Here is a 26,873-nt window from a genome sequence, read left to right as displayed (position 1 = left end):
CTACATCATGAACACCTCTAACAACTATGGCATCACTCCTTGTGCCAAATTGTTGAGAATTTGAAGCCATGTTCTCTATTACTTGTCTGGCTGTAGCTGGGGTTATGTTACCAAGGGCACCACCACTTGCGGCATCAATCATATTTCGATCCATGTGGTGCAGACCTTCACAAAAATACTGCAGAAGGAGATGTTCAGAGATCTGATAGTGTGGACAGCTCGAACAGAGATTCTTGAACCTCTCCCAGTACTCATAAAGGGTTTCCCTAGATTGCTGCTTGATGCCAGAAATCTCCTTCCTTATGGTTGTTGTCCTTGAAGCAGGAAAGAACTAGGCAAGGAACAATCTCTTCAGGTCATCCCAGCTTGTGATGGACCTGGGTGCTAGGTAGTACAACCAGTCTTTCGCATTACCCTCCAAAGAATGAGGGAAAGCCTTCAAGTATACATGGTCCTCTTGTACATCTGCAGGCTTAATGGTGGAACAGACGACATGAAACTGCTTCAAGTGTTTGCACGGGTCCTCACCTGCAAGGCCATGAAACTTTGGCAACAAGTGTATTAAACCAGTTTTTAGCACAAATGGAACTTCCTCCTCAGGGTATTGAATGCATAAACTATCATAAGTGAACTCTGGTGTAGTGAGCTCACTCATGGTTCTCTCATGAGGTGGAGGAGGTTGAGCCATGTTATCAATATGAAAATCAAAATGCTCAGAATAAACAGTATGCTTAGAATGCAAGGAATGAGAAGTGTCAGGAGTATGACGAGAATCAGAAGAGTCAGGAAAAGTCACTGAATATTGAGCATGCAAAGACGGATTCCTAAGATGCCTACTTCCTTTGTGGAATGTCCTATCAATCTCTGGGTCAAATGGTTGTAATTCACTTGGGTTTCCCCTAGTCATGCACCAAAAAGCATTAATTGTAGTGATATTGGTATAACATAGGGTATAACTACAAGTATACTCAAACGAACTCCAAATGACTTGAAATTTGGTAGGCTATTCCCTTGAGTGGTCAAACAGAAGCACAAAAAAATCAGATCAAAACTCAAAGCACAAGTATTTTTGACAATTTTTCAAAAGTGGAAAAAATGAAGAAAAATCACAAAAAACATTGCTGAAATGTAGAAAATGGCATTTTCAAGTTTGCAAACCGGCATAGCCGGTTCCGACAAGGTAGGAAATCAAATTCCACCCCAAATGCATATAAAATACTATTGATTCTGATAACCAGAGCAAAAGTTATGGTCCTTTGAAGTTTCACTAAAAATCAGTCCAAATTTTTTTTAATCTCTTAATTCAGACAATACCAACTGCTCCAGCTATTTTTCCTATTAAGTTCAATGTCTTAAAAGTGGGGGGAAAAATTTCAAGTCAAAATAAGCACCGTAGCTACCAGAACAAAATTCCAGAAGTTAAATGTCAGATTCAGACACTATTCATACACTATTCACTACTACAAATGACAATATTCATGCGCGCCGCGATACTATTCACTGCACTACACAGAAACACACAGGAATGGAAACAGACACTGAACTTAACACAAAATTAACATCATGATGAACATATACCAACTCAACCACACTTGAACTACACACACACCAAAACACATAACACAAACACACTGAAAATTTTACTTTGAACCAAACGATTGGTCCCCGGCAACGGCGCCAAATTTGATAAAGGTCGTACCCCACCAAATTAAAACATATTAAATGCAGTATATGAAAGTGAACCAAGTCGTCTCCCAATGACCAATATTTTCATTCAAAGAGAAATTTCCAGATGAACACAACAATAACACAATGGGGGGGGGGTTGGCAGACAGATTCAGAATGTTAATCAACAGATTAAATTAAATGCTACAGTGATTAAAACCGTATTGACATCCTTGATTTAAACGCAATTTCACTTATCATAGGCCACCAAATTAACACCAACTCTGCCTTATCTCAATCCACTAGATAATAATTTACTAAGCGAAAATTACAATCTACCTTCATTATGCAATTAAGCAATGCACACATCCTTAATTTCGTGACAACCAAGCTACATACATTAAGCATGAGCTTATCTTAACCAAAACATATGCAATTACTCTATAAATTAAGCATTAACAGATTCACCACATGCATCCCACGAATTTAGAACGAAAATATGGCAGATTTCACAAAACAAACACAACCTCAAAGCTTCATTGCATTTTTCATCAAGGAGTCAATACACGAATTTAGCTAGACATGGAAATGAGCAATTAAAATCTTCAAAACTGGAATCACAAAAACAGAACCAAGAACCCTAACTTATGAAATCTGAAAACGCAATTTAAGAGCAAAAATAGAGATTTCAAAGCTTAAATGGAATGCAAAACGGTGTTATCATATATAAATGCGAACACCCCATGAATGGGTATTGTTCCAAGTCAATGAAATCACAAAACAAGCTGCCCAATGTAGAAAACGAAATAAAAACGCAAAACCCTCAATGGGTGCTATTTTTTGTGAAATTAGTCCAAATTCGGAAAAGTGACCCAATAAAGCCCAACATTTCATAATTTCAACTTTACCCTTTATAATTTAATTATTTATTAAATTTTTAAAAATTAACGGTTACTTTTACAAGTTTTTATAAAATTATTTACTTATCTCCTTTTTCTTTTTTTCTCTTACTATTCATCAACAGTTATTTTTCTCTTATTTTCTCCGTACATTTTATTTTATTTTTTATAAATATACTTTTATTTTGTTTATTAAATTAATAACATTACAATATCATCAATTATTAATATAATTCAAAAAATGCGTACACACAGGCGCGATAGCGCCTGTGTTTACACTAGTAATATATAAAGAGATTTTCTTTTTGTGTCTATATTTCAAAATATCAATTTTATCCTATATATAATAATTTATTAAATTTTTAAAAATTGATCATTAATTTTACTATAAAATCGATTATCTCTGTTTCTTCTTTTATTCTTTATTTATCAATTATTATTTTTTTGTCTGTTCTTATATATTTTACTTTATTTTTAATAAATATAATTTTAATTTATATATTAATTTAATAATATTATAATATTATCATTTGCTAATATAATATCATACATATTTAAAAAATACATATTTCTAACAAAAATAAGATTAAAATAAATGAAATAAAACACATTAAAGAACAACACAACACACGTATGTTCACAACACATTGTTTCAAACAACTGTTTTGTTTTTATTAATTTATTATTTGATAATTAATTATATTTTAGCTAAATATCTGAATTTAATATTTTATTATCGAAATCCAGTTCTCAATTAATTTGATTGTATTGAAAAAATTGATTTTGAATCCATCATCTTCTTTAAGAATAGCAGAGGTGGAGTCAAGGTCAGGGGCACGTGAACAACTAACTAATCGATCACCGTTCTGTGTGCGACCAAGAATACCTCTCTGAAATCTGACAATTTTCACAGATTCGCAGGTGAATTACTCATCACCAACTTTCACCACTTTTCTTGCTTCAAATCCATTACTTCACTTGCAACCTTTGTTTTCCTTTTTTGAAAATTTTTCTCCAGTTTTTGGAAACTGCAATTTTGTTACCGGAAAGAAGCACCTGGAAAGTAATACAATGGTAAGTCACTTTTGTGTACCCTTTAGTTTCTAATCTTTATTTACTGTGTTGAACCATGAATTATGGTTTGTTTCAAATTGAAGTTAAGAATTGGGTTTGGGTGTTTGTTTTGAAGTCATTTAAAGTTAAGTGAGGGACCTGGAACCAAATGTTCTTTCCTAATTGCTTTTAGGTTGTGAAAAATAATAAGAGGGAAAAAAGAATTGGTAAAAACAATGGTGTTTGCTGTGCTTTCACGAGAAAGGAAATAGGAGATGCATGTCTTTATAATTAAGCACTAATCAACTGTCTAATGGGTGCACAAAGACTAGTGGAATGGAAGAAAATAATGACTCATCACTTCCCCTTCTAGGTTTTCTTTTGCCCTCTAATATTCCCTTCAAAACTACACTTAAAACAATAAAGTTCTAGTTTCTTTCCCAACCAAGTTTAAACCCGTGACCCTCCACTCATAGAGCCAAAGCATAACCACTATGCCAATTCATATTTTGTGATACACTCCAATCAGTATAAGGTTACATTATCAATTCCATACTCATACATATTATTAAAAATTAATAGTAAAACAACCACACATAATTGGCATACATAGGACTTGAACCCAAGTCCTCTCACACAACCAAAGTACTCTCAACCACTTGAGCTAGTACTTTTTCACATCACATCAAACAATAATTAATGTCATAAAGGCTCTTTCTACTCGCATTTATTAATTATTTATTTATTTAATTAATTACTTTTCACGGGTCTTACATTACCCCCACCTTTAAAAGTTTTCATCCTCGAAAATAGGACTTACCAGCAAATAGGTGAGGATAAGACTTCCTCATGAGATCCTGCATCTCCCAAGTCATCTCCTGGGTTGCCTCATTCTAGAGAATCTTCACCGTCCGAATCTCCTTCCCTCTGAGTTGTTTGACTTCAGAATCTAGAATTATCACCGGTCCAACTCCCAACGTCAGATTCTCACGCACCTGGACATCATCTTGCTCCAGCACATGAGTAGGATCTGCCACGTACTTCCTCAGTTGTGATACGTGGAAGACATTGTGCAGGTTTGCCAAGTGAGGTGGTGATGAAGGATTGACCCCAACCAAGGATGGAGGCACATGCTTAAGAAGACTAAGCATGTTTAGAAAGGAAGTTCATTAATCCTTCATCCCTCTCATTTGTGTTTGTTATTTTTGATTCCCTAAGTTGACTTAGTTGAATCAACTTTAGTTGACTTGTTGACCTTTGACTAGGTTTGACTTGTTGACTATAGTTGACTTGACTTAAGCCAACATGCTAATCTATGTTTATTTGCTTTGTAGGTTAATTAGGAGTAAGAAAGCAATGCTAGGTGGTGCATGGTGATTGGGGAGCATAAATGATGTGGAGGAGAGAGTAAAGCAAAGGCATAAAGCATAAAGAAAAAGGCATAAAGGAAGTGTACCTGTGTACCTCTGGTCTCCTTTTTTTTTAGCACACTATGGCCACTTTTTAGAGACATATGAGACACATTCTTGGTCTCCTTTTGTGCTAGAACGAAATTAGCCTTGCACACACCATAATTAGCTCTTTTGTCTCTCATTTTTGTAACCTTATTTGACCTAGTTTCTAGAAGCTAGGGTTAGGTTTTTGTAGAGACATCCTTAGGTATCTTTTATTTGCTTAGAGGCCCCTAAACTCTTCTATATAAGGGGTGCTCCTAGACATATAAAAGGGTTGAACATTTTGAAGTAAAAACACTCTTGTGTCTCAACCATTTGTGAGAGTTTCCTCCCTAGGGAGTGAATACTTTTAAGCCTTATCTTGCATAGCAAGTGGCGGCACACATCCACTCATCTTCAAGGTTGCCATGGCTTCTAGCCTAGCCTTGTAGTGGTGTGCTTCTCACATTTTTACCATTTCTTTCCTTTCTATTTTATGTTTACTTCTTCCTTTTGATTGTTCTTGGTTTTCTATGGTTTATATGCTTTCCATTTCCTTGTTGTATTGAATCAATCCATCATTTTCTTCTCTTGAGCTTTGTGAAAGGAACCTTCACATCTAGATAGCTTGCTATCTTAATGTCCAGTGGGGATTTCACTTAGCTTTCTTAATCAACTCACACCATATTCAGTAATCTTAAAAAGGAACAAGATAATCCTTCATCATTTGGTATCTAGAGCCTAGGTTATCTTGAATATGGTGTTTTTCATGTGCTAACCTTGTTTTGTTGTAGCTATCTTGGTATGGTTCAAATCCACTTCCATGACACACAAAAACAGTGCTGGCAGAAAACGTGACGATTTTAAAACATTAAACTACACCAGCTCAGCGGTCCAAAAATTACGTTTTTAGTGTCAAAAGAAAGCTCTTTGAGTATAGTTTCCAGAAAAAAAAGAACCAATGCATTTGGAGTTCTGTGGAGAAAGTTATGATCAAATTAGTGAGCAAAGGTCAGATCTGCCAAGAATACGTGAATCAACGTTTTCAGGTTCTTTTGTGGCAATTTGGCTACGGTTTTTGCACCTCTTTAAGCTCCTAAATGTGGTTGGATAACATGTCTTTGGATGCTTAGTCTTTGAGCCTCAAATCCATGAGTTTAAATGCATGATAGCTACATGTTTGTGTCTTTGTGTATGTCATGTTGAGTCTTTAAATGTTTCTAACTTTTGCTTGAGTCTCTTGTCATATGCTTCTTTGAGTTTTCTTGTTCTTGTTTCTAAGTTTTTGAACTATTGCATGAGATCTATGCCTTGTGTTGTTGTATGCTCCTTGAAATTGATTTTGACCTAATTTTAAGGAACTAAGTGTTCAAGACACCCTAAAACATCCTTCTCATCATTTTAAGTACCTAGTTTTGAAAAGAAGAAGTGTTTTCAAGACCAAAAACAGTTTGGCCAAGAGCTTTTACAATGCTTGGTGAATCCATTTGGCCATTTTTACTAGGTGTTATGCTACCAAATTTTATACTTGGATTTTGGGTGATATTGGCAAATTAGTTCCATGTTTTGACTTGGTTATGATCTTTCATGGTGTATGCATGATTTGAGGTATAATCTTGGCTTGTTCAAATTCTTTCCATAGAGTCCTTAAATGTGTTTTTTCTTGTTTTAGTCTTGTTAAAATTTTTGTCTCAAACTTTTTTTCTTTAGAGTTTAGCTTTCCTTGTTTTGGTGCTTTTCTTGCTTGTCACTAGGTGTTCTTTGTTTTGTCTTAGTAGTTTTCTTTTCTTGAAACTCTTGGGATGTTGTGGCCGAATCACTTGTCTTGCATTTGAAAGGTTTTGAACAAGTTTTTAAAAGTGTTTGCTTCACTCCTTTGGAGGAGCTTTGAGTGTAGCCTTGCCTTGTTACTTTGGGAGAGTGATCTAAACACTTGGGTTACATTTTGGGTTGGATTTGGTCTCGATTTTCATATTGTCTAACCTCTAATCCATTTATTTTGTCTTGCATTTGAGTGTTTTTGTTGTAGGAATCATGACAAGTTCATCAAATGCACCTACACCAAACAAAAACAATACATTGATGAGATTGCTTCGGGATTTGAAGTTGTCTAGGAAGGAGGCCTTTGAACAATTAAGAAAAGACAAGGAGCAAAGTGACCTAAGAATCCAAGAGCACATTCAAAGGCTTGAAGCTAAAGAGCAAGAAAGAGAGGCTAGGAAAAGAGGGCATTCTAGTCGCAACCGATCACAAGAGAAGCAAACTCCAAAGATTCCTAACTTCTATGGTGGAAGTGATCCCAAAATCTTCCTTGATTGGGAAGCTAAAGTTGATCAAATTTTCATTGAAAATCATGTAAAGGATCAAGCACAAGTTGATCTAGTAGTTTTAGGATTTTTGGAGTATGCCAATACTTGGTGGCATAAAGTTTGTAAGAATTATGACCAAGGGCCACCCGTGGCTTCTTGGATGGACATTAAAACTTTTATGCACGCTAGATTTGTTCCTCCCTCCTATAGGAAGGAACTTCTTTTGAAGCTCCAAAGGCTTCACCAAGGTTCTATGAGTGTGAGTGAATAGTTTAAAGAATTAGAGTCTCAAATGCGTAAGGTTGAAATAAAAGAAACTAACAAAGACAAAATAAAAAGATTTGTGAGTGGTCTTAGGAGAGACATACAAGACCAAGTAGAGTTGTATGAGTACTCCACTCTTGAAAATGTTTTCACACTTGCCCTTGGGATTGAAATTCAATTGAAAAGAAAAAGAAGGGTAAGGAAGAGTTACTCACCCAACCACTACTTTAGTCACTCATGGAAGGGAAATGATAAAATGAAACATGATAAGTTCCCTTCTAACTCTCATCAAGAACCACCAAGTAAAAGTAAGTCACCAAGTGATCACATCACCATTCTACTTCTCCAAGATCAAGTTCTATTAAATGTTTTAAATGTTTGGGTTATAATCACATTGCTTTAAATTGCCCAACCAAGAGGACCATGATCTTAAAGAAGAGTAATGATGTTGAAAGTGAACACTTATCTCCCCATTCTCTTTCAAAAAAATCTTCTTCCTCTAGTAAAACTAAAATTTTTGAGAAAGACCCTATGTTATTAAGGTGCATGATAGGTCAAGATCAAAGTGAGCTTGAGCCAACTCAAAGAGAAAACATTTTTCAATCTAGATGCAAAATTAACAAATGGATTTGCTCTCTAAGTATTGATGGAGGAAGTAGTACCAATGTAGCTAGCACAAGGTTGGTGGAAAAGCTTAGCTTAGAGACCATTCCTCATGCTAAGCCCTACAAGCTTGCTTGGATAAGTAAAGAGGGAGAAATAGATGTCAATAAACAAGTCCTAATTAACTTCTCTATAGGAAGCTACAAAGATGAGGTGCTATGTGATGTTGTTCCCATGGAAGTCACACATATCTTACTAGGTAGGCCATGGCAATTTGATAAACAAACTTTACATGATGGTCATACCAACCAATACATTTTCTTCATAAATGGGAAAAAGACCACTTTACAACCTCTATCACCTCAAGAAGTTAATAAGGATAGAAATATAATAAGAAAAGACAAAGAAGAAAAAGAAAAGGGGCAAGCTTTCACTAAGGTGTTACTTGCCTACAAAAAAATTCTTCCAAAGAAAGATGTGCATCACTCTTCTTTCTCTTCCCAAGCCAAAAAGGAAGGCCCAAAGCACAAGCAAGAGAGGAAGAGTACTCTATAAAATAAAGATGGCCTAACCAAAGCTAAGGGTAATATCCTTAGAAAGGATGGAACTAGAGCTCAAAAAAGGGAGGCACAAATCCTCCCCCAAATCAAGTCAAGCTCCATCTACAAAGGCTTAAAGAATTTGTGGTCAAATTCTCTCCAAGGAAGGGAGGATGATCAACGATTGACCCCAACCAAGGATGGAGGCACATGCTTAAGAAGACTAAGCATGTTTAGAAAGGAAGTTCATTAACTCTTCATCCCTTTCATTTGTGTTTGTTATTTTTGATTCCCTAAGTTGACTTAGTTGAATCAACTTTAGTTGACTTGTTTACCTTTGACTAGGTTTGACTTGTTGACTATAGTTGACTTGACTTAAGCCAACATGCTAATCTATGTTTATTTGCTTTGTGGGTTAATTAGGAGTAAGAAAGCAATGCTAGGTGGCGCATGGTGATTGGGGAGCATAAATGATGTGGAGGAGAGAGTAAAGCAAAGGCATAAAGCATAAAGAAAAAGGCATAAAGCAAGTGTACCTGTGTACCTTTGGTCTCCTTTGTTTTTAGCACACTATGGCCACTTTTTAGAGACATATGAGACACATTCTTGGTCTCCTTTTATGCTAGAACGAAATTAGCCTTGCACACACCATAGTTAGCTCTTTTGTCTCTCACTTTTGTAACCTTATTTGACCTAGTTTTTAGAAGCTAGAGTTAGGTTTTTGTAGAGACATCCTTAGGTATCTTTTATTTGCTTAGAGGCCCCTAAACTCTTATATATAAGGGGTGCTCCTAGACATGTAAAAGGGTTGAACATTTTGAAGTAAAAACACTCTTGTGTCTCAACCATTTGTGAGAGTTTCCTCCCTAGGGAGTGAATACTTTTAAGCCTTATCTTGCATAGCAAGTGGTGGCACACATCCACTCATTTTCAAGGTTGCCATGACTTCTAGCCTAGCCTTGTAGTGGCGTGCTTCTCACATTTTTACCATTTCTTTCCTTTCCATTTTATTTTTACTTCTTCCTTTAATTGTTCTTGGTTTTCTATGGTTTATGTGCTTTCCATTTCCTTGTTGTTTTGAATCAATCCATCATCTTCTTCTCTTGAGCTTTGTGAAAGGAACCTTCACATCTAGATAGCTTGATATCTTAATGTCCAGTGGGGATTTCACTTAGCTTTCTTAATCAACTCACACCATATTCAGTAATCTTAAAAAGGAACAAGATAATCCTTCATCAGGTGGCAATGCAATCTCGTACGCCACCGGTCCGATTTGCCTCGTAATCTGATACGGACCGATGAATTGAGGAGTCAACTTCCTCGACTTCAACGCTCTCCCAATACCTGTTGTAGGTGTAACTCTGAGAAACACGTGGTCACCAGCCTCAAACTCAAGGGGCCTTCTCCTCTTATCTACGTAGGATTTCTACCGACTTTGAGTTGCACGCTTCTAATCCTGTATTAACCTTACTTTCTCAGTAGTCTGTTGTAAGAATTCTAGACCAAGTACCACAATCTCTCCATCCTGCTGTCAACACAAAGGTGTCCAACATCTCCTGCCATACAAGGCCTCAAAAGGTGCCATCCCAATGCTAGAATGGTAGCTATTATTATAAGTGAACTCCACCAGCGGTAGCACTTCACTCCACGTCCCGACATCTCCTGTCATACTCTCCATCCTGCTGCCAACACAAAGGTGTCCGACATCTCCTGCCTTACAAGGCCTCATAAGGTGTCATCCCAATGCTGGAATGATAGCTATTATTATATGTGAAATCCACCAGTGGTAGCACATCACTCCACGTCCTGAGGTGATCCAGGACACATGTTCTCAGTAAGTCCTCCAAAGACTGTCTGGTTTTCTCAGACTGGCCATCAATCTGAGGATGATATGCCGAACTCATTCTCAATTGAGTGCCCAAGGTGTTCTGCAATGACTGTCAGAATCTCGAGGTGAACCTCGGATCCCTATCTGAGATGATACTCGTAGGCACACCATGCAACCTGACTATCTCCCTGACATACAGCTCTGCCAATTTATCTAGGGACATCTTCTAATTGATTGGCAAGAAGTGGGCACACTTTGTCAATCTATCCACTATTACCCAAATAGAATCATGCCCCCTCACCGACCTTGGCAGGTGTGTAACAAAGTCCATGAAAATGCTGTCCCATTTCCACTGTGGTATTTCAAGAGGCTCCAACGTACCACCTGGCCTCTAATGCTCGATCTTCGCTTTTTGGCACACTAAACAAGATGCTACATAATCTGCCACATCAGTTTTCATGCCAATCCACCAGAAAGTCGCCTTCAAGTACTTGTACATCTTAGTCATACCTAGATGTATGCTAAGATGACTCTTATGCCCTTCATCAAAGAGCATCTTCCTGAATACCCGACTGCTGGGTACACACACCCTCTCTCTGAAGCGTAGGATACCATCTTTGCTCATCCTGAAGTCCTTTCTCTTCTTTGTGCCCAACTCACTAATAATCTGCTACAGTTCATGATCCTTACCCTGTTCCACCCGAACCTCATCTAGGAACTCATTAGTGATCCTCAACATGCTGCACCGTATATGACCTGCCTCCATATCCAATCCCAGATTCATATCTTGCAGCTTCTCGATCAGCTCCAACTCCTTAATCATCATAGCTGACACATGAGCTCTGTAACATCCCCGCCGGATATTACGAGTTTAAATAATAAAATAAAATAAGAAAATAAAATCTCATTAATTATAAATCCATTTCCCAAGAATGCGGGAAATTTCAAACTTTTATTACTTCAATAATAACTCAAAATCCAAGAACATAATTACTCTTATAATTATCAAATAGTTCAGTATTACCAATAATTACAAATTATTTGAAATCTTAACGACAATGTAAAAACTCTGAGAGAAACTCCCCAAGACTAGCCCCGCTCCGGCTCTACGTCTCACCAGACCCACCTGCAACACCATTTGCTCATGTATACCGCGTATACGATCATCGCCAAACACAAGCAGATAAGGTGAGCTTAACAGATAAAACATATACAATTATATATACCCATATACAATATATCAATATAAATAACACAATCATTCCAAAGGATTTCCTTTCCTTTGATTCATACCACCTGGCCACAACCAAGTTATTCATGTTCTACATCTTCTAGTGATTACTTCTAGGTGACTTGCTGCCATACCTATCGGCCACAACCGATAGAGCACGTGCGAGAAACCATGTTACGGATCATAAACCGTAACGCCAGGTGGAGTTCCTAAATACGAACATAGTTCGCAACGTCCCAAGACTACCAAACTCATCAGTCAACTACTTAGAAGGGCAATCTATCTGGACCTATCCGTACTGGCCACAACCAGCACACTCACACTGGTAACACTCGCCAACCCGAGCCACAACTCAAAAGTTCCTCGTGTTCATCCGCTATCCTGAGCCACAACTCAAGAGATGTTATTCTGAGCCACAACTCAAGGAATACCACGTGCTTTAACCCCTATCCCGAGCCACAACTCAAGGGATACGTTCCGAGCCACAACTCAAGGAACACCAGTAATCCCACCTTTGAAGCATCACGCCCACAGAATCAAGAACACCAATACTGCTGCAGTAAAATCGCCTGGCGGGGGACACGTACTGCCAGGCACAGCCGCTTCCAGATCGCTTGGCGGGGGACACGTACCGCCAAGCGCTAAGTGCCTTAGTCTAGACTACCCCTAATGAAAGGCATTGCATTCTATAATGTTCCAGGCCTTATAACACCTCACATGTGCATTCAATCCCCTAGTCATATAGACCATCCCAAGCATGCTCAAACAAAATATAAGGAGCAGCACTCTAACAATTTTAAGCACATGATCTTATGCACCAATGCAATTTAATATTGACACCCATGCCTTCACCAAACCAATTCTCCACATGTGACTAACCCAAAGGAACATTCAAATTGATAATGACTTACCACATAACTCAATCATGCTTCATTAGAAGTTACTTGAACTTACCAAGAGCTTATTCATGTATTTTACAAACTCCAAAATCATCAATATTAAGTAATGTATATCTCTAGCTACTGACCTCCAAATCCAATCTCCACCGTTCAAAATTAAGAACCACATGTTATGGACCACCTATCAAAATTTCACCTAAATCAGACAGTTAACGAACTGGGAAATGCAGTTTTACAAAAACTGCGCAAACCAGAAAAAAGTGGTGGCGCCTAGCGCCCAGAAGTGGAAGGTGGCGCCTGGCGGAACTGTACTACCGCCGGGCGGTCCCTGTTCTGCGAAAAGTACGAAAAACAGCGTTTTTCGTGAACCAGAGCACCCCTCACATCTCTGATATGGAGCCTGGAGTAACCAATGTGCCGCCAGGCGGTTCCTGTTGTTCCAGGAACCCCAACCTTCTTCTCTACACCTGCGAGCTTTAACCAATCCCCAACTACTTTGTTTTCCATTGATTTTTCAATTCAAAGGCTACACTGACAGGTTTAAGATCATGGTTCGTTCCTATGGCTCCCACTATATGAAAACTCGTTACATTATTTCATTTAATTCAATTTTCGTCCAATTTGACCATCACTCACATGTAATTCAATTATGTATGATGCCCAAACACTCAAAACCAATAAGGACTTCCCATTTCCTTAATCAGAATCACTCAAGCACACGTAAAAATATCAAAATCAAATTAACAGGTTCACGTCGCTTGGCGGGTGTTCATCACCGCCAGGCAGTTCATCACAAAACCCAAAAACTGGGTTGCAGGTTCGTGGCGCCTGGTGGTACAGAGATTCACCGCCAGGCGGTTTCTCAGGGAACCCAGAAACATACTAAACTGGCATGTGCAGCCCGACGACTATGAGCAGCCCGCTAGGCGATTTCTGGAAAAAATTCCAGAAATTCAGATTTCAATGCATTTTTAATAAAAACCAACATACACATTCTATAATCATACAATTACGCATAAAAACTCATATAGGACATGGTTCAGCTCCCCTAACCTGGATTCTTCGCTTAAAATAGATGGTTCTAGAGTTCTTCCTTGATCACCAATTTCCTCCCTTGGCTCCAACCCAATTTAGCTCCTTTGCTTACTCTCTAATCACTTTGTTTCCTCTGAATTCGTGTTCCTTACAACACTCTAATTTTCCAATCTCAAAAACCCTTCCAATTGGTTTAGTTTGCCTTTTTATTATGGTCCTTAATTGTGGTTAATGTCCAAAAACGAAAATGACATTAAAATGAATGTAATTGCCATTCAAATTCCATTATGAGTTGTTTTTCAGTCACTTTTTGCTAGCTAGGGTTCCTATGCCCCTTCACCAGGAAGCTAAAAATGGTTCTACCAAGGTTTAAACCCATGACCATGCTAGTGCCAACTCAATACATAACCATTTAACCAATTCATGTTTCGTGATGATTAATATAATTCTATGATTATATTATTACTCAACATGATCAAGCATATTATCAAAAATAATAATAATTTAAATAACACACAAATGACATACATAAGACTTGAACCCAAGTCCTCTCACACATTTAAGTACTTTAACCCACTTAAGCTAGTACTTTTCCACGTTATAGCAATCCGCATTAAATGCCTTAAAGGCTCATACTACCCGCATTTATTAAATAATTATTTAATTAATTATTTAAATTTCTTAGGTCTTACATTCCCCCCACCTTAAAGGATTTTCGTCCTCGAAAATTGGACTTACCAGGAAACAAGTGTGGATAGGATTGCCTCGTGAGGTCTTCCATCACTCAAGTCATCCCTTGGGTTGCTTCGTCCCAAAGGACTTTCACAATTTGAATTTCCTTCCCTCTGAGTGACTCTACTTGAGAATCCAAGATTCTTATTGATCCAACTCCCACTAATTGATCCTCACGTACCTGAACGTCGTCCTCCTCTTACACAAGTGTAAGGCTTGCAATGTACTTCCTTAATTGTAAATCCCATATACAAGTTTGCCAAGTGCGGTGGTAAAACGATCTCATAGGCTGTTGGACCTATCTTCCATGTTGTCTACTAAGGTCCAATGAATTTCCGAGTCTACTTCCTTAGTTTGATCGTTCTTCCTGAGAATCGCATTCTCTCCAGCCTAAAACTTCCACGGCCTTCTCCTCATATTTGCATACGACTTTTGTCTGCTCTGTGGCGCATTCATCTAATCTTGGATTAAACGAGATTTCTCCATGGTCTGCTACAACAACTTAGTCTAATAATCGCCAACTCCCAATCCTTCTGGTGTTTACATTGAGTCCTTAACATTATGTCATTAACATTGTGGTATTAGTCCCAAGAACTCATTCTTGAAGATCCCCTTGCCTAACGCGTTGCTTCTGGGTTCTAACGTCGCTGCTTAGGCTCATCAAACCAACTTAGCTTTCCTTGTCTACCGATATCCTTATGCGTACTCGAATCTTCGATCAAGAGATTTTCTCAAAGGCCCTACCCGACCTTTGCAAAAACAACAAATCAATTTTTTTTTCTTTTGACCTGGATTCTATAGTCAGCCACTACAGATAACATACACATATCACAAAAACGCCAACATAACAAAAAAATAAAATAAAATAGGAGACAACTCCACCTATCACTTTTCTCTCTTTTACCCAAAACCTTTAGAATTAAGAAAGGAAACTATCTCAGATATAGTCATGAGTGTGCACCCTCATCACTATACCAAGACATTTTCTGTTCTTAATACTTCCAGTTCACAAGTTCCTTTCGTGCGCACCAACGCATCGGGAAAGACAAGTAATACCCCTTACCTGCTCGCCAAACCCGGTAAGGGCATTACTTTCCTTAGGTCTTATAAGCAACTACCCTTGCCTGCTCACCAAAACTCAGCAAGAGTACCACTCTTACCTGCTCACCAAAACCCAGTAAGAGCATTGCTTCTACTAAGACCCATAAGCAACAACTCTTGCCTGCTCATCAAAACCAAGCAAGAGTATCACCCTTACCTGCTCACCAAAACCCGGTAAAAGCGTTGCCTACTCTAAGACTCACAAACAACAACCCTTGCCTGCTCATCAAAACCCAGCAAGAGCCCACCTCTTACCTGCTTTTGGCAGCATTACCCACTTTCTTCAACCATGATAGTTCTGTAATTAAGCTTCTCTTTACTATTACTCTAATACTCTACATTCCCCACTCATCCAATTATTCCAATTGCTTTCATCCACTGTTCCGACTACTACTTGGACCCAAACATAACCTATCCAATTTAATTAACCAATTTATACTTTAGCTTTGCCATCCTTAAAGTTACCAGGTTTCTAACCCATCATAGCCTTCCCAACTTATTTTATCAACTCTCTTTCCTTAACATAGCCATCCCTTCACCATGCCAATTACCTATATGTTATACCATCACACAATAGGTACCTGAATGCTCCCCAGGATTTCCAGGCTTCACTATTCTTCTCCAATCCAGTGCCCCTACTAATTCTGCTATGGCGCCTAACGGCAGACCCCGTGCCGCCAGGCGGTTCACGTAAAACTGGGTATGAACCCTAGTATCAGCGTGCCTACGAACTCAACACCTACTCCCCCATCCTGATCCTAAACTTTTTCATCTTCCTTATCATACGATCCCCTTTTTCTTAGCACTCTCGTTCTCCCTTTTCCAATATTATCAGCTACCAATTATCATTAAAACAAGAACCCCAAATGTTCAGCCCTATACGGTATCTCCCACTATTCCATCCAATCTTGCCGTCAATTAAGTAGATTCGTATATTATTTACCATCACAACATCATTTTAACAGGTTCATTTATCTTTCCCCTCGATCAAATTTTCCCTAGAACCCAGAAAAATATAGAAATTGCCCAATATACCTCGCCCCGCTTGGCGGGTATACATCACCGCTGGGCAACTCAACCAGAACCTAGAAACTGGGCTTTCCAACACGCGTCGCCTGGCGGTTGGGAGTTCACCGCCAGGCGGTTTCTCTTTAGAAACCCACAAATGGCAGAAAAAACATGCACCGCCTGGCGGCTATGAACAGCCCGCCAGGCGGTTTCTGGAAAATTTCCAGAAATCCAGAAAACCAATAACAGCATGAAAATAATGCACCCAATTCATATCGCAAGCCATATAAAGCATGTTCATACAAAAAAGACTAACGTGAAAACTCCCCTAACCTGGATTCTTCGCTTAAAATAGATGGTTCTAGAGTTCTTCCTTGATCACCAATTTCCTCCCTTGGCTCCAACCCAATTTAGCTCCTTTGCTTACTTTCTAATCACTTTGTTTCCTCTGAATTCGTGTTCCTTACAACACTATAATTTTCCAGTCTCAAAAACCCTTCCAATTTGTTTAGTTTGCCTTTTTATTATGGTCCTTAATTGTTGTTAATGGCCAAAAACGAAAATGACATTAAAATGAATGTAATTGCCATTCAAATTCCATTATGAGTTGTTTTTCAGTCACTTTTGGCTGCTCTTTGGCTAGCTAGGGTTCCTATGCCCCTCCACCTTCATGCCACAAGAAATTTTGGCAAAAAGGAAGCTTAAAATGGTTCTACCAAGGTTTGAACCCATGACCATGCTAGTGCGAACTCAATACACAACCATTTAACCAATTCATGTTTCATAATGATTAATATAATTCTATGATTATATTATCACTCAACATGATCAGGCATATTATAAAAAATAATAATAATTTAAATAACACAGAAATGGCATACATAGGACTTGAACCTAAGTCCTCTCACACTTTTAAGTACTTTAACCCACTTGAGCTAGTACTTTTCCACGTCATAACAATCCGTATTAAATGACTTAAAGGCTCATACTACTTGCATTTATTAAATAATTATTTAAATTTCTCGGGTCTTACAAGCTCTCTTCCTACTCAGAGCGTCTGCTACGACATTAGCCTTACCAGGTATTCCATCCAGCGCCTCTACCTCATATTGAGCCTACAGTTTGTTTCCCCCACACTTATAAAAAAAATGTCCTTCATGGACTTATTTTGGGGAGGAAACGAAAAAAATTTATTACTATTGGCTCAATCTGGCCATATGTCAAAATTTATTTTCTTTAATTTTATAAAGTACAAGTCAGCTTGTACAATTTTATTAAAGAAAACAAAAACACATATTTTTGAAATTTTTTTAATATTTTTAAAATTAAAAACAGAAACAAAAAATAAACAAGCATGCAAATTAACTTTTCTATCAACAATGATTTCAAAAGAATTTGAATCTAAGCTTTTTACCTGTTGTAGCAACCTTTCTTCTTTTTCTGCAGCCATGTCAACAAAGATAACCACTGAAAACTTATTTGCATCATTCACATCAACAAACTTGATGTGTGGAGTGTGTGGCTTCAACTCAACTTGAGCATCATCAGGTGCATTCGGATGGTTAAGCGGATCATCAGTAATCCTCATAATCTCATCTTTTGAGCAAAAATTTTCACCTGGTGTTGTTGACTCTACTACTTCATCATTAACCAAGTCAGTTGCAATAGTAGATGCTTCAGTTGCATCTTTGGATACTGTTTTCTCTTCAACTGCACTTGGTTCCTCTATTGTATTGTTCTCACAACTTTGCTCTTGAAAATGATCATTTGTACTCATATCCTCATCAACGGGTACAACTTTATATTCACTTTGAGCATTGTCAACATATCCATCAATAGATATGTTTGTGTGAGAATCTTCAATTTCTTCATCAACTTCAGCAACATCCTTAATATGTCCATCAGTAGACATATTACTATGACAATCATTATATCCATCAGTAGATATATCAATGTGATGTGATTCCGCTATTGATTTTTCAGACTGACTCTGCAAGCTTTGTGTGGCGGCATTCATCATCTCTTTCTGGTCTGTCTGATTCATCTTCATCATTTCAGTCATCATTTTCATCATATCTTCCAAAGTGACCTTTCTCATTGCATCATTCATTAGCTGACTCAAATCTTCAGACATTTGTTCAGCTCTGATGGCCAACTTCAGAAGCACATCTTTGATTTCATGACGAAGTACATTAAAATCTGGATTTTCAGGAAATCTCTGATGGGGTTGAGGGGTCGTATTAACAGTTACAAGTAATTCTATGAAGTTGTTCTTACTTGCATCCCTCAACATATCAGACAATATTTGCTTATTTTCGTACCACTCTTGCTCAATATTTCTGCATCTTTGATCAACTCGCAACCTTTCATCCATGGACTCTAATTTCTCTATAACTTCACCCATTAGTATCATAACTTCTTTGTAGGATGGTCCATTCGTTGCTTCAAATTGCTTGGTGGTACATATTGTTGCTGAAAACTATTTGGAATATATGGTTGCTGAGGTGGACACTCAGAATATGGTTGTTGCTCATATCCCAAAAAAGATGATCTAGGATATAGATCATTAAATTGTCGTAAAGTTAACCCACTTATATCAGGTGCAGAAGTAGGTATGACAATTTGTTGTTGATAATCATATGAGTCGCGTGGTTGCTGTGGATAGTAACCATAATTCACTTGAAAATCACACTGTTGATTATTTTCATATGAAAAACTATTTTGCATTTTTGAAAGAGGTTTTCTGAAAAGAAATAAATTGAAAGCTTGTTGAGTAGACTTCCAGGAAAGAGAGGTGTGTCACAATGGACAACTTAAGTACCTTGTCTTTCCTTAGCCAAAGTGTTTCCCAACTAGTTTCATAAATTTCCCAACAAAAATCCTCAAACAAAAATTATGCCGAAAAAAATAACTAAATAAAATAACTAAAGAAAATAAAAAAAAAATGTTAGAACCAAAATTGAGAAAAAAATGTTAGTGATAAACAAAATAAAAATAAAAATAAAAATAAAAAATAAAATCGAAAGAATAAAAATGAAAATAAGAACTAAAATGACAAAAATTCTAACCGTGTTCCCCAGCAACAGCGCCAAATTTGATAACGCTGTCGTTGACGCGATCAAATTAATACTACTTATCTATAACAACTTCAGTATTGTTAAGAAAGTAGTCAACAAAATAGTAAGGGTAAAGTAACCCAAAGTCGTCTCCCAACGAACACGGAATTGATTTTTAACAAATTAGTTCTTATAAAACTATACAAATGAGTTAGTAAAATAAAATAAAAAAAAATATAGGGGATTAAGATAAACAAAGACAGAAATAAAATTTAAAAGATAAAAAGAAATAAAAACAGTAGTAAAGAAAATAGATTGATTCCATTGCTTTTTCAAAATAGATTCATCATCGGTTATCTAAAGATTATTGCTCAATTAATTATTGTTGTAGATTTGCAAATTAATCAATGTAAAGTCTCAATTAATTTGTTGGCGTTCTCACTTTTAACCAAAGTACAGTCTCAATTAAAAGTAAGAACTTTTAGATTATCCATAGTAAATTCAACCAAAGTACAGTCTCAATCAAATTTACTATGCCTAATCATGTCTATTCTTTTATCTCCTCACCAAATAAAAAGCTTAATTAATCAAAGTAAAGTCTCAATTAATTTTCGTTAGAGTAAATACCTTTAATCAAAGTAAAGTCTCAATTATTGCTAAAAACTCATTTAATCACATGAAAGTTTCTAAATAAAATCAAAGTAAAGTCTCAATTAAATTTAAAAACTCTTGAACTCATATGATCAACATGCATATAGATTTAAAATCATTACTTTTTACGAGATTCAAAGATAAAAGACATAGATGAATTAAAACCTCAACAATAATAAAAAGAACAAAGAAATTAATTCATTCTAACCTCAAAATCCACAATGGAATCAACCCAAGAAGTTTAGCAATCCATGGAATACAAAAAGAAGAATAGAGAGAAGAAAAGAGAGAGAAAGGAAACGAAATTAGGCACCCCTAAGGGTTCCAAAACTCCGAAGTCCCGAGCTTGTCTTCTGCTTCTCCCTTGGTCTCTTTATATAGGAATTGGACTGGGCTTTTCTGGTGCTAAAATCTCTCAAATATCTTTTAAAATAAAGATAAATATAAATATTTAAAAATATTTAGAGAGATATATACTATTTGACAAATATAGTTGGTTGATAATATCAATATCTAATATAATTAAATTAATTAATTACTTAAAGATATATGATAAATTATCACCAATTAATATTTGAATTAATTTTCCAAATCAACCCTTTGCAATCTCCTCAAATTATCTTCTAAATAATCCAATATCTTCAAGATATATTTGTTTGTTGTGGATCTAAAAAGATTCCAGAAGATCTTGTCATATTTAAAAAGATTTGGTAGTTAATATCTTTTAATATTTTATGATATAATTAAATAAGATAATTATTTAAAAATATCAAATAAAATATCTAAAGATATCTTTTTCCCAAATTATCTCTATCATAAAGATAAAGAAAACCGCAAGGTCCAATTTTTTGTTCCTCTCTTCTTGGTTTAGCCAAACTTCTTCACTTTTTCAAGTTTTTCTTGCCGTCTTCATGCAATGCTTGGCTTGAATTTTTGTGCTTTTGATAATTCCTTATTCTTGGATTTATCTTTAAGGTGTCATAAAGCTTTAATCAATATATTTCCACACCTCCATGAGCTCAACTTAGCTGCAGCTGCACTAACACACCTCAAAATATCCAACGAACATTTATGCAACTAAAAAGCTATTTTTAACATTTTTTGTATCTCAAGCTCAATAAACCCAATTATAGGAAATCCCAATTAAATCAATCTTTAAGCACACAAATTCAATTAAATACCTATAATTAAACATTAAATGAGGGCAAAAATACGCACTCATCACTCTCCCACTTCACCACTGTCTCAATCTTCGCTGGGTCCACCACTATTCCTTCGGCTGAGATTACATGGCCTAAGAACTGTACCTCATCCAGCCAAAACTCACACTTCGACAGCTTCCTATACAGTTTATGCTCTCTGAGAATTCCCAGCACCACTCTCAGATGCTTTGCGTGTTCACCCCGACTCTCAGAGTATATTAGTATGTCATCAATAAACACGACAACAAACTAATCCAGGTACAGTTGGAATATTCTGTTCATGTAGTCCATGAAAATAGCAGGAGCAATTGTCACCCCGAACGACATCATTACATACTCGTAATGCCCGTAGCGTGACCAGAACGCTGTCTTCTGCTCATCCTCCGGTTTGACTAAGATCTGATGATATCCAGACCTCAAGTCAATCTTAGAGAACATTGGGGCTCCCCTCAACTGATCCAGCAGATCGTCTATCCTCGGCAGTGGATACTTATTCTTTATGGTTAGCTTATTCAACACACAACCTCGAACTGCCATCCTTTTTCTTTACTAAGAGTATCGATGCTCCCCAAGGTGATACGCTCGGCCGGGTGAACTTCTTCTCAAGCAAGTCTTTTATTTGCTTCTTCAACTCAGCCAACTCCGCTGGTGCCATTCTATAGGGCGCCATAGATACTGGGCCAGCTCTTGGGATAAGATCGATGGTGAAATCTACATCCCTGCTCGGTGGCAACTTTGGTATTTCATCTGGAAACACATTTGCATACTCCTCCACTACTGGAATCACATTGATCTTCTAGCGGTGTTATTCTTCTCTACATGAGCCACTATCATAAAACAGGTGGCTCCGGCTTCCATTTCATTTAGCGCTCTCTGAACCGAGATTAACTCCAATCCCTCATGTTTTGGGAATACCAAACTGCGTCGTCCACAATCAATTATAATGTGATTGTTAGATAGCCAGTCCATCCCCAAGATTACATCCAGTCCCTCTAAAGGCAAGCACACCAAGTTCACCTTGAATCTACGACTTGCCACTTCCATTGAACACCCAACGCAGACTGAACTGGTAGCCACTTGACCTGAGGAGGGATTTGAAACAAGAAACTCACACCCCAAATCGCGTTTCACCAAATTCAATCTCCCCACACACGCATTAGCAATGAAAGGATGTGTTGCTCCAGAATCAAACAACACCAAGACTAACTAACCCAACAATAAACATGGCTCGAGGATAAGGTTACCTAATTTAGTAGCCTCTGTGGAGGTCAAAGCAAAGACCCTGTTAGCCGCTATAGCTCTCTCTGTTGGCGATGTTGTTGGCTTCTTCATACCCAAATTCTTCTTTTTTAGGCAATTGTTGGCGAAGTGTCCCGGTTTATCGCATATAAAGCACTTGTGACGGTCGCCTGACCCTCCTACTCTACCTGCCAGCTGAGGACAATTTCTCTTCAAATGGAGTCCGCCACACTGGTAGCAATTTGGACCTTGGGATGCCTGTGGTCGGCTATAAGGCTTTTTCATCTGCCTAGCTTCAGCGACATTTTTCTGATGTCTACTCACAATGGGACTAGGGGCCTTCTCCAAGTGCTCCGAACTCTTGGCATGTTCCACCAAGACTGGAAATCTTCTCTCTCTCAAAGGTGTTACCACCCTCTTCAGCTCATGTCTGAGTCATCGCTCAAACTTTAAACATCTCCATTCTTCAGAAATAGCTTGCGAGTAATACTTCGCCATGTGCTCAAACCTGTTCACATATTCCTGCACTGTCATATCCCCTTGCTGCAGTGCAAGGAACTCAGCTTCCCTGTCTTCTTTAGCCGTGTCTGGGAAGTATTTCTCCAGGAAACGCGTCCTGAAGTTGGTCCAATCTATCTGTTCCTCTCGGGTCTGCATCTGTTGTTGCATCCCCACCCACCAGTACTTAGCATCATCATTCAGAAGGTAGGTGGCAAATAGAAGTTTCTGCTCATCCGCGTAGTTCAACACAGTGAATATCTTTTCACACTTGCGGAGCCATGCTTCCGCTTCATCAAGAGAGGCTTTGCTAGTGAACTCGGCTGGCTTGTGGCACAAGAAGTCCTCCACGGTCGGCACCCTAACTAGTGCAATCGACGTTCTAGGCTGCGCTGCTATCGGTGTCTGCATCGCATCCACCATCTGGTGAATAGCCTCCGCGATGTCATCAGCACCACTACTTCTTCTCCTCCCGTTAGCAACCATAGCCTGACTACGCCACATTACAACTGTTAAAACCAATTCACTTAGTTAAACAAGGTCACTCATCTCTTACCAACATGCAACTAAATCACACAAACAATCAAACGGTAAGCTCACTCCCCAAAAGCCCCAAAATATTTTAAAACTATTTTCAAAACTTTTGCTCTGATACCAATTGTAACATCCCTAAGGAATATTACTAATTTTTAATAAATAAAATAAGAAATAAAAATAAATACCTCATTTAATATGATACCATTTCACAAAAACACGGGAAATTTAAAACAAAATTGTAACCGTAACATAATTCAAATGTTCACAATCATTTTATACAAAATTTACCAAAGTTCAGCATAATTAAAGTTACATCAAAATCTTAAAATAAAAATGCTTTCAAAAGCCCAAGTAGCCCCTACTCTTCGTCTCTAGGCATCTCCTGGCTCACCTGTCAAATTATCTGCTCCCAGATAACAAGTTATCCGATCATCGCCACACACACACAGATAGGGTGAGTTATGCACAATATATAAAAAGATACATGAAATAAATATGCCACCCATCCCAAAATAACATGACTAAATATTCCATTATTTTCAAATTAGCCAACCATGATCTCAAAGTCCTTCATGAGTCATATACATGAACTAGGTCTTGGGACTTTACTGGGCTCCCACGAAACTAACCCATTTGTGGTCCAACCCTATGAGCCTATCCTGCTCATAGTCTTGCCCTACAGACTCCTCGTATGTAGTAAATCATCCAATCCTTCTTGGCTTGGACCCTGGCACACATGCAATCACCATACTATGGACTCCTCGCCCAATAGTAGCCGACGGGAACATAACAGTTCCTTGCCCATCGTGGGCTCGATGCTTGTAATCATCATACTAAGGACTCCTCGCCCATTAGCAGCCGACGGGAACTCAACCAGTTCCATGCCCATCATGCGTCCAACCATCAAGCACATCCCAGACCCCTATGCGACTTAGTCCTTCAAGCCCAACCACCACAAACGCATACATATAACTTCCTATAGTTAGGAAAGAGTAACCAAACCAGCACATAAAGCACATACAAACATAACAATTCACATAAACTCGCTTAAGCCAGGACCCCTCGCCCAAGCTAAACTCTCAGCCTCGCTTAAGCTAGTCCACCTCGCCTGAGTGAGCTTACAACAAGGACTTCCCCACGTTATCTCGCTTAGGCGAGCTCTATTCGCCCGGGCGAGTTTCACCTTCGCTCAAAATAACACACACCTCACCTAGACGAGGATTCAACAAGAAATGCATCCATTCGACATCGTAACTCGCTTAGGCGAGCCACTCTCGCCTAAGCGAGAGTGTCCATAGCTCAGAACTCAAAACTTCTCGCCTGGCCGAGAAGTCGCGCTCAGTACAAGATTCCATCGCGACCTTGCTTAGGCAAGCCAATCTTGCCTAAGCGAGACAATATGTCGCCCAAACCCAACCTTGGTCGCTTAAGCGAATTGCTCGACTCTGAATGTTGAATGGACCCCTGCAACTCTCGCCTAGGCGAGAAGGAGTCGCTTGAGCGAAACTTGTAGAGTTTCGCCACTACTCGTGCACCAAAGACACCAAAACCAATGCCAATTCGTAATACATCCATATTCTTTATCTCTAATTCATCAATCAAGCCATAAAACACAGTGCAAACACAATTGGACACTCAAGACCCAGTGGTGAACCATAAACCAAAATAACAGTACCCAAAACCCTCATCTAATTCATAAAACTGCATAGCATGACTTTGCCCACAATCTCAATCAACCAAATTCTGGACTACAGCACATACCACACGAATTTCCCAATCAAACAGAAACCAATTGAGGGCAAAACACAATAAACATACAATATTGAAATACACAAATTTAGCACCCCTAAATTCATCGATTCACAATTGCTTTTGCTTCAGCCCTTGCACCCCCAATTCAACCTCTCACTCTCCAAATTTCGCTCTCTTCCCAAGCCAGAACAAACCAAAGTGAAGAAAACCCTTCTTTCTCTCGGATTCTACCTTTTATAGGTCTCCTAATATTGGTCCAAAACTAGAACGAAAAATTGGCCTTTTTAGTGTGTTTAATTCTCATTTAGGGGTCATTATAGGATGTTTTCCAGCCCCTCTTGGCTTCCCCTTCTAGGTTTTCTTTTGCCCTCTCATATTCCTTCCAAAACTACACTTAAAAAAATAAAGTTCTAGTTTCTTTCCCAACCAAGTTTGAACCCATGACCCTTCACTCATAGAGCCAAAGCACAACCACTATGCCAATTCACATTTTGTGATACGCTCCAATCAGTATAAGCTTACATTATCAATTCCATACTCATACATATTATTAAAAATTAATAGTAAAACAACCACACATAATTAGTATACATAGGATTTGAACCCAAGTCCTCTCACACAACCAAAGTACTCTCAACCACTTGAGCTAGTACTTTTCCACGTCACATAAAATAATAATTAATGTCATAAAGGCTCTTTCTACTCGCATTTATTAATTAATTAATTAATTTTCACAAGTCTTACAAACAACATGAGTATCTAGTGTTTTTCTGTCTGCAATTAAAGTTTTGGCATAGCATAAACAACCAAAGACCCGTCAAATAGATGTCATAAAGTTTTCCATATAGAGACACTTTATCAAGGAAGGGTGTAGGAATACAATTAATCAAATAAGTTGCAAATAAAACAACTAAGCACAAAAAACTCACAGGGAAGTTGGACTGAAATAATAAAGCATGGGTCATAGAAAATTCTACATTATTATCAATTCTAATCAGTTTGATAGATGAATTAAATCATTTTTCAATAAGTGATACGAAATTAATAATGTGATTATGAGTTTTAGACTTATTAATCATAGGAAACAACCAAGTATAGCGAGTACGATCATCCATAATTGTGAGACAAAATTTATGACCATGCATAAAAGTGGCAGGATAAGGGCCTCAAATATCAATGTGCAAAAAATTGAAAAGGTTTTAAGGCATGTGCATTACTCAAGGAAAAGGAAGTTTTTTTTTTGTGGGGGGGGGGGGGGGGGGGGGCGGGAACTTAAAGAAAGGTGTCACAAATGTAATTCTTATTAGAAGAAACATAAGAATAATACGTTTTCAAAATG

The 26,873-nt window shown here is 37.9% G+C and overlaps 1 protein-coding gene and 1 non-coding gene across 2 annotated transcripts; one reads left to right on the top strand and one right to left on the bottom strand.

The window, feature by feature from the left end:
- Positions 1–200: 200 nt before the first annotated feature.
- On the top strand, positions 201–307 carry LOC114171918 (small nucleolar RNA R71). The gene has a single exon (XR_003601738.1). It is a non-coding gene; the product is annotated as a small nucleolar RNA R71 (small nucleolar RNA).
- A 21,984-nt stretch (positions 308–22,291) lies between these two features.
- LOC114171917 (uncharacterized) lies at positions 22,292–23,749 on the bottom strand. Its single transcript, XM_085670321.1, has 3 exons — positions 23,256–23,749; positions 22,753–23,177; positions 22,292–22,590 (listed from the first exon to the last, which is right to left on the bottom strand). Exons 1-3 carry the CDS (start codon positions 23,747–23,749, stop codon positions 22,292–22,294), a joined length of 1,218 nt encoding a protein of 405 aa, XP_085526447.1.
- Positions 23,750–26,873: the final 3,124 nt, after the last annotated feature.

This window comes from Vigna unguiculata, chromosome 3, assembly GCF_037176805.1.
Source record: "Vigna unguiculata cultivar grain cowpea cultivar isolate G323 ecotype 2 chromosome 3, ASM3717680v1, whole genome shotgun sequence".
Classification (NCBI taxonomy): Eukaryota; Viridiplantae; Streptophyta; class Magnoliopsida; order Fabales; family Fabaceae; genus Vigna; species Vigna unguiculata.
Note: the sequence above shows the minus strand (reverse complement) of the source record. Positions and strands in the feature narration are given on the sequence as shown.

Coding starts and splice junctions, on each gene's coding strand:
- LOC114171917 (XM_085670321.1), bottom strand. CDS start 23,749: ATGTGGCGTAGTCAGGCTATGGTTGCTAACGGGAGGAGAAGAAGTAGT. Junction 23,178..23,255: donor GTGCAGGAATATGTGAACAG/GTTTGAGCACAT, acceptor GCGATGACTCAG/ACATGAGCTGAAGAGGGTGG. Junction 22,591..22,752: donor CACAGAGGCTACTAAATTAG/GTAACCTTATCC, acceptor ATCCCTCCTCAG/GTCAAGTGGCTACCAGTTCA.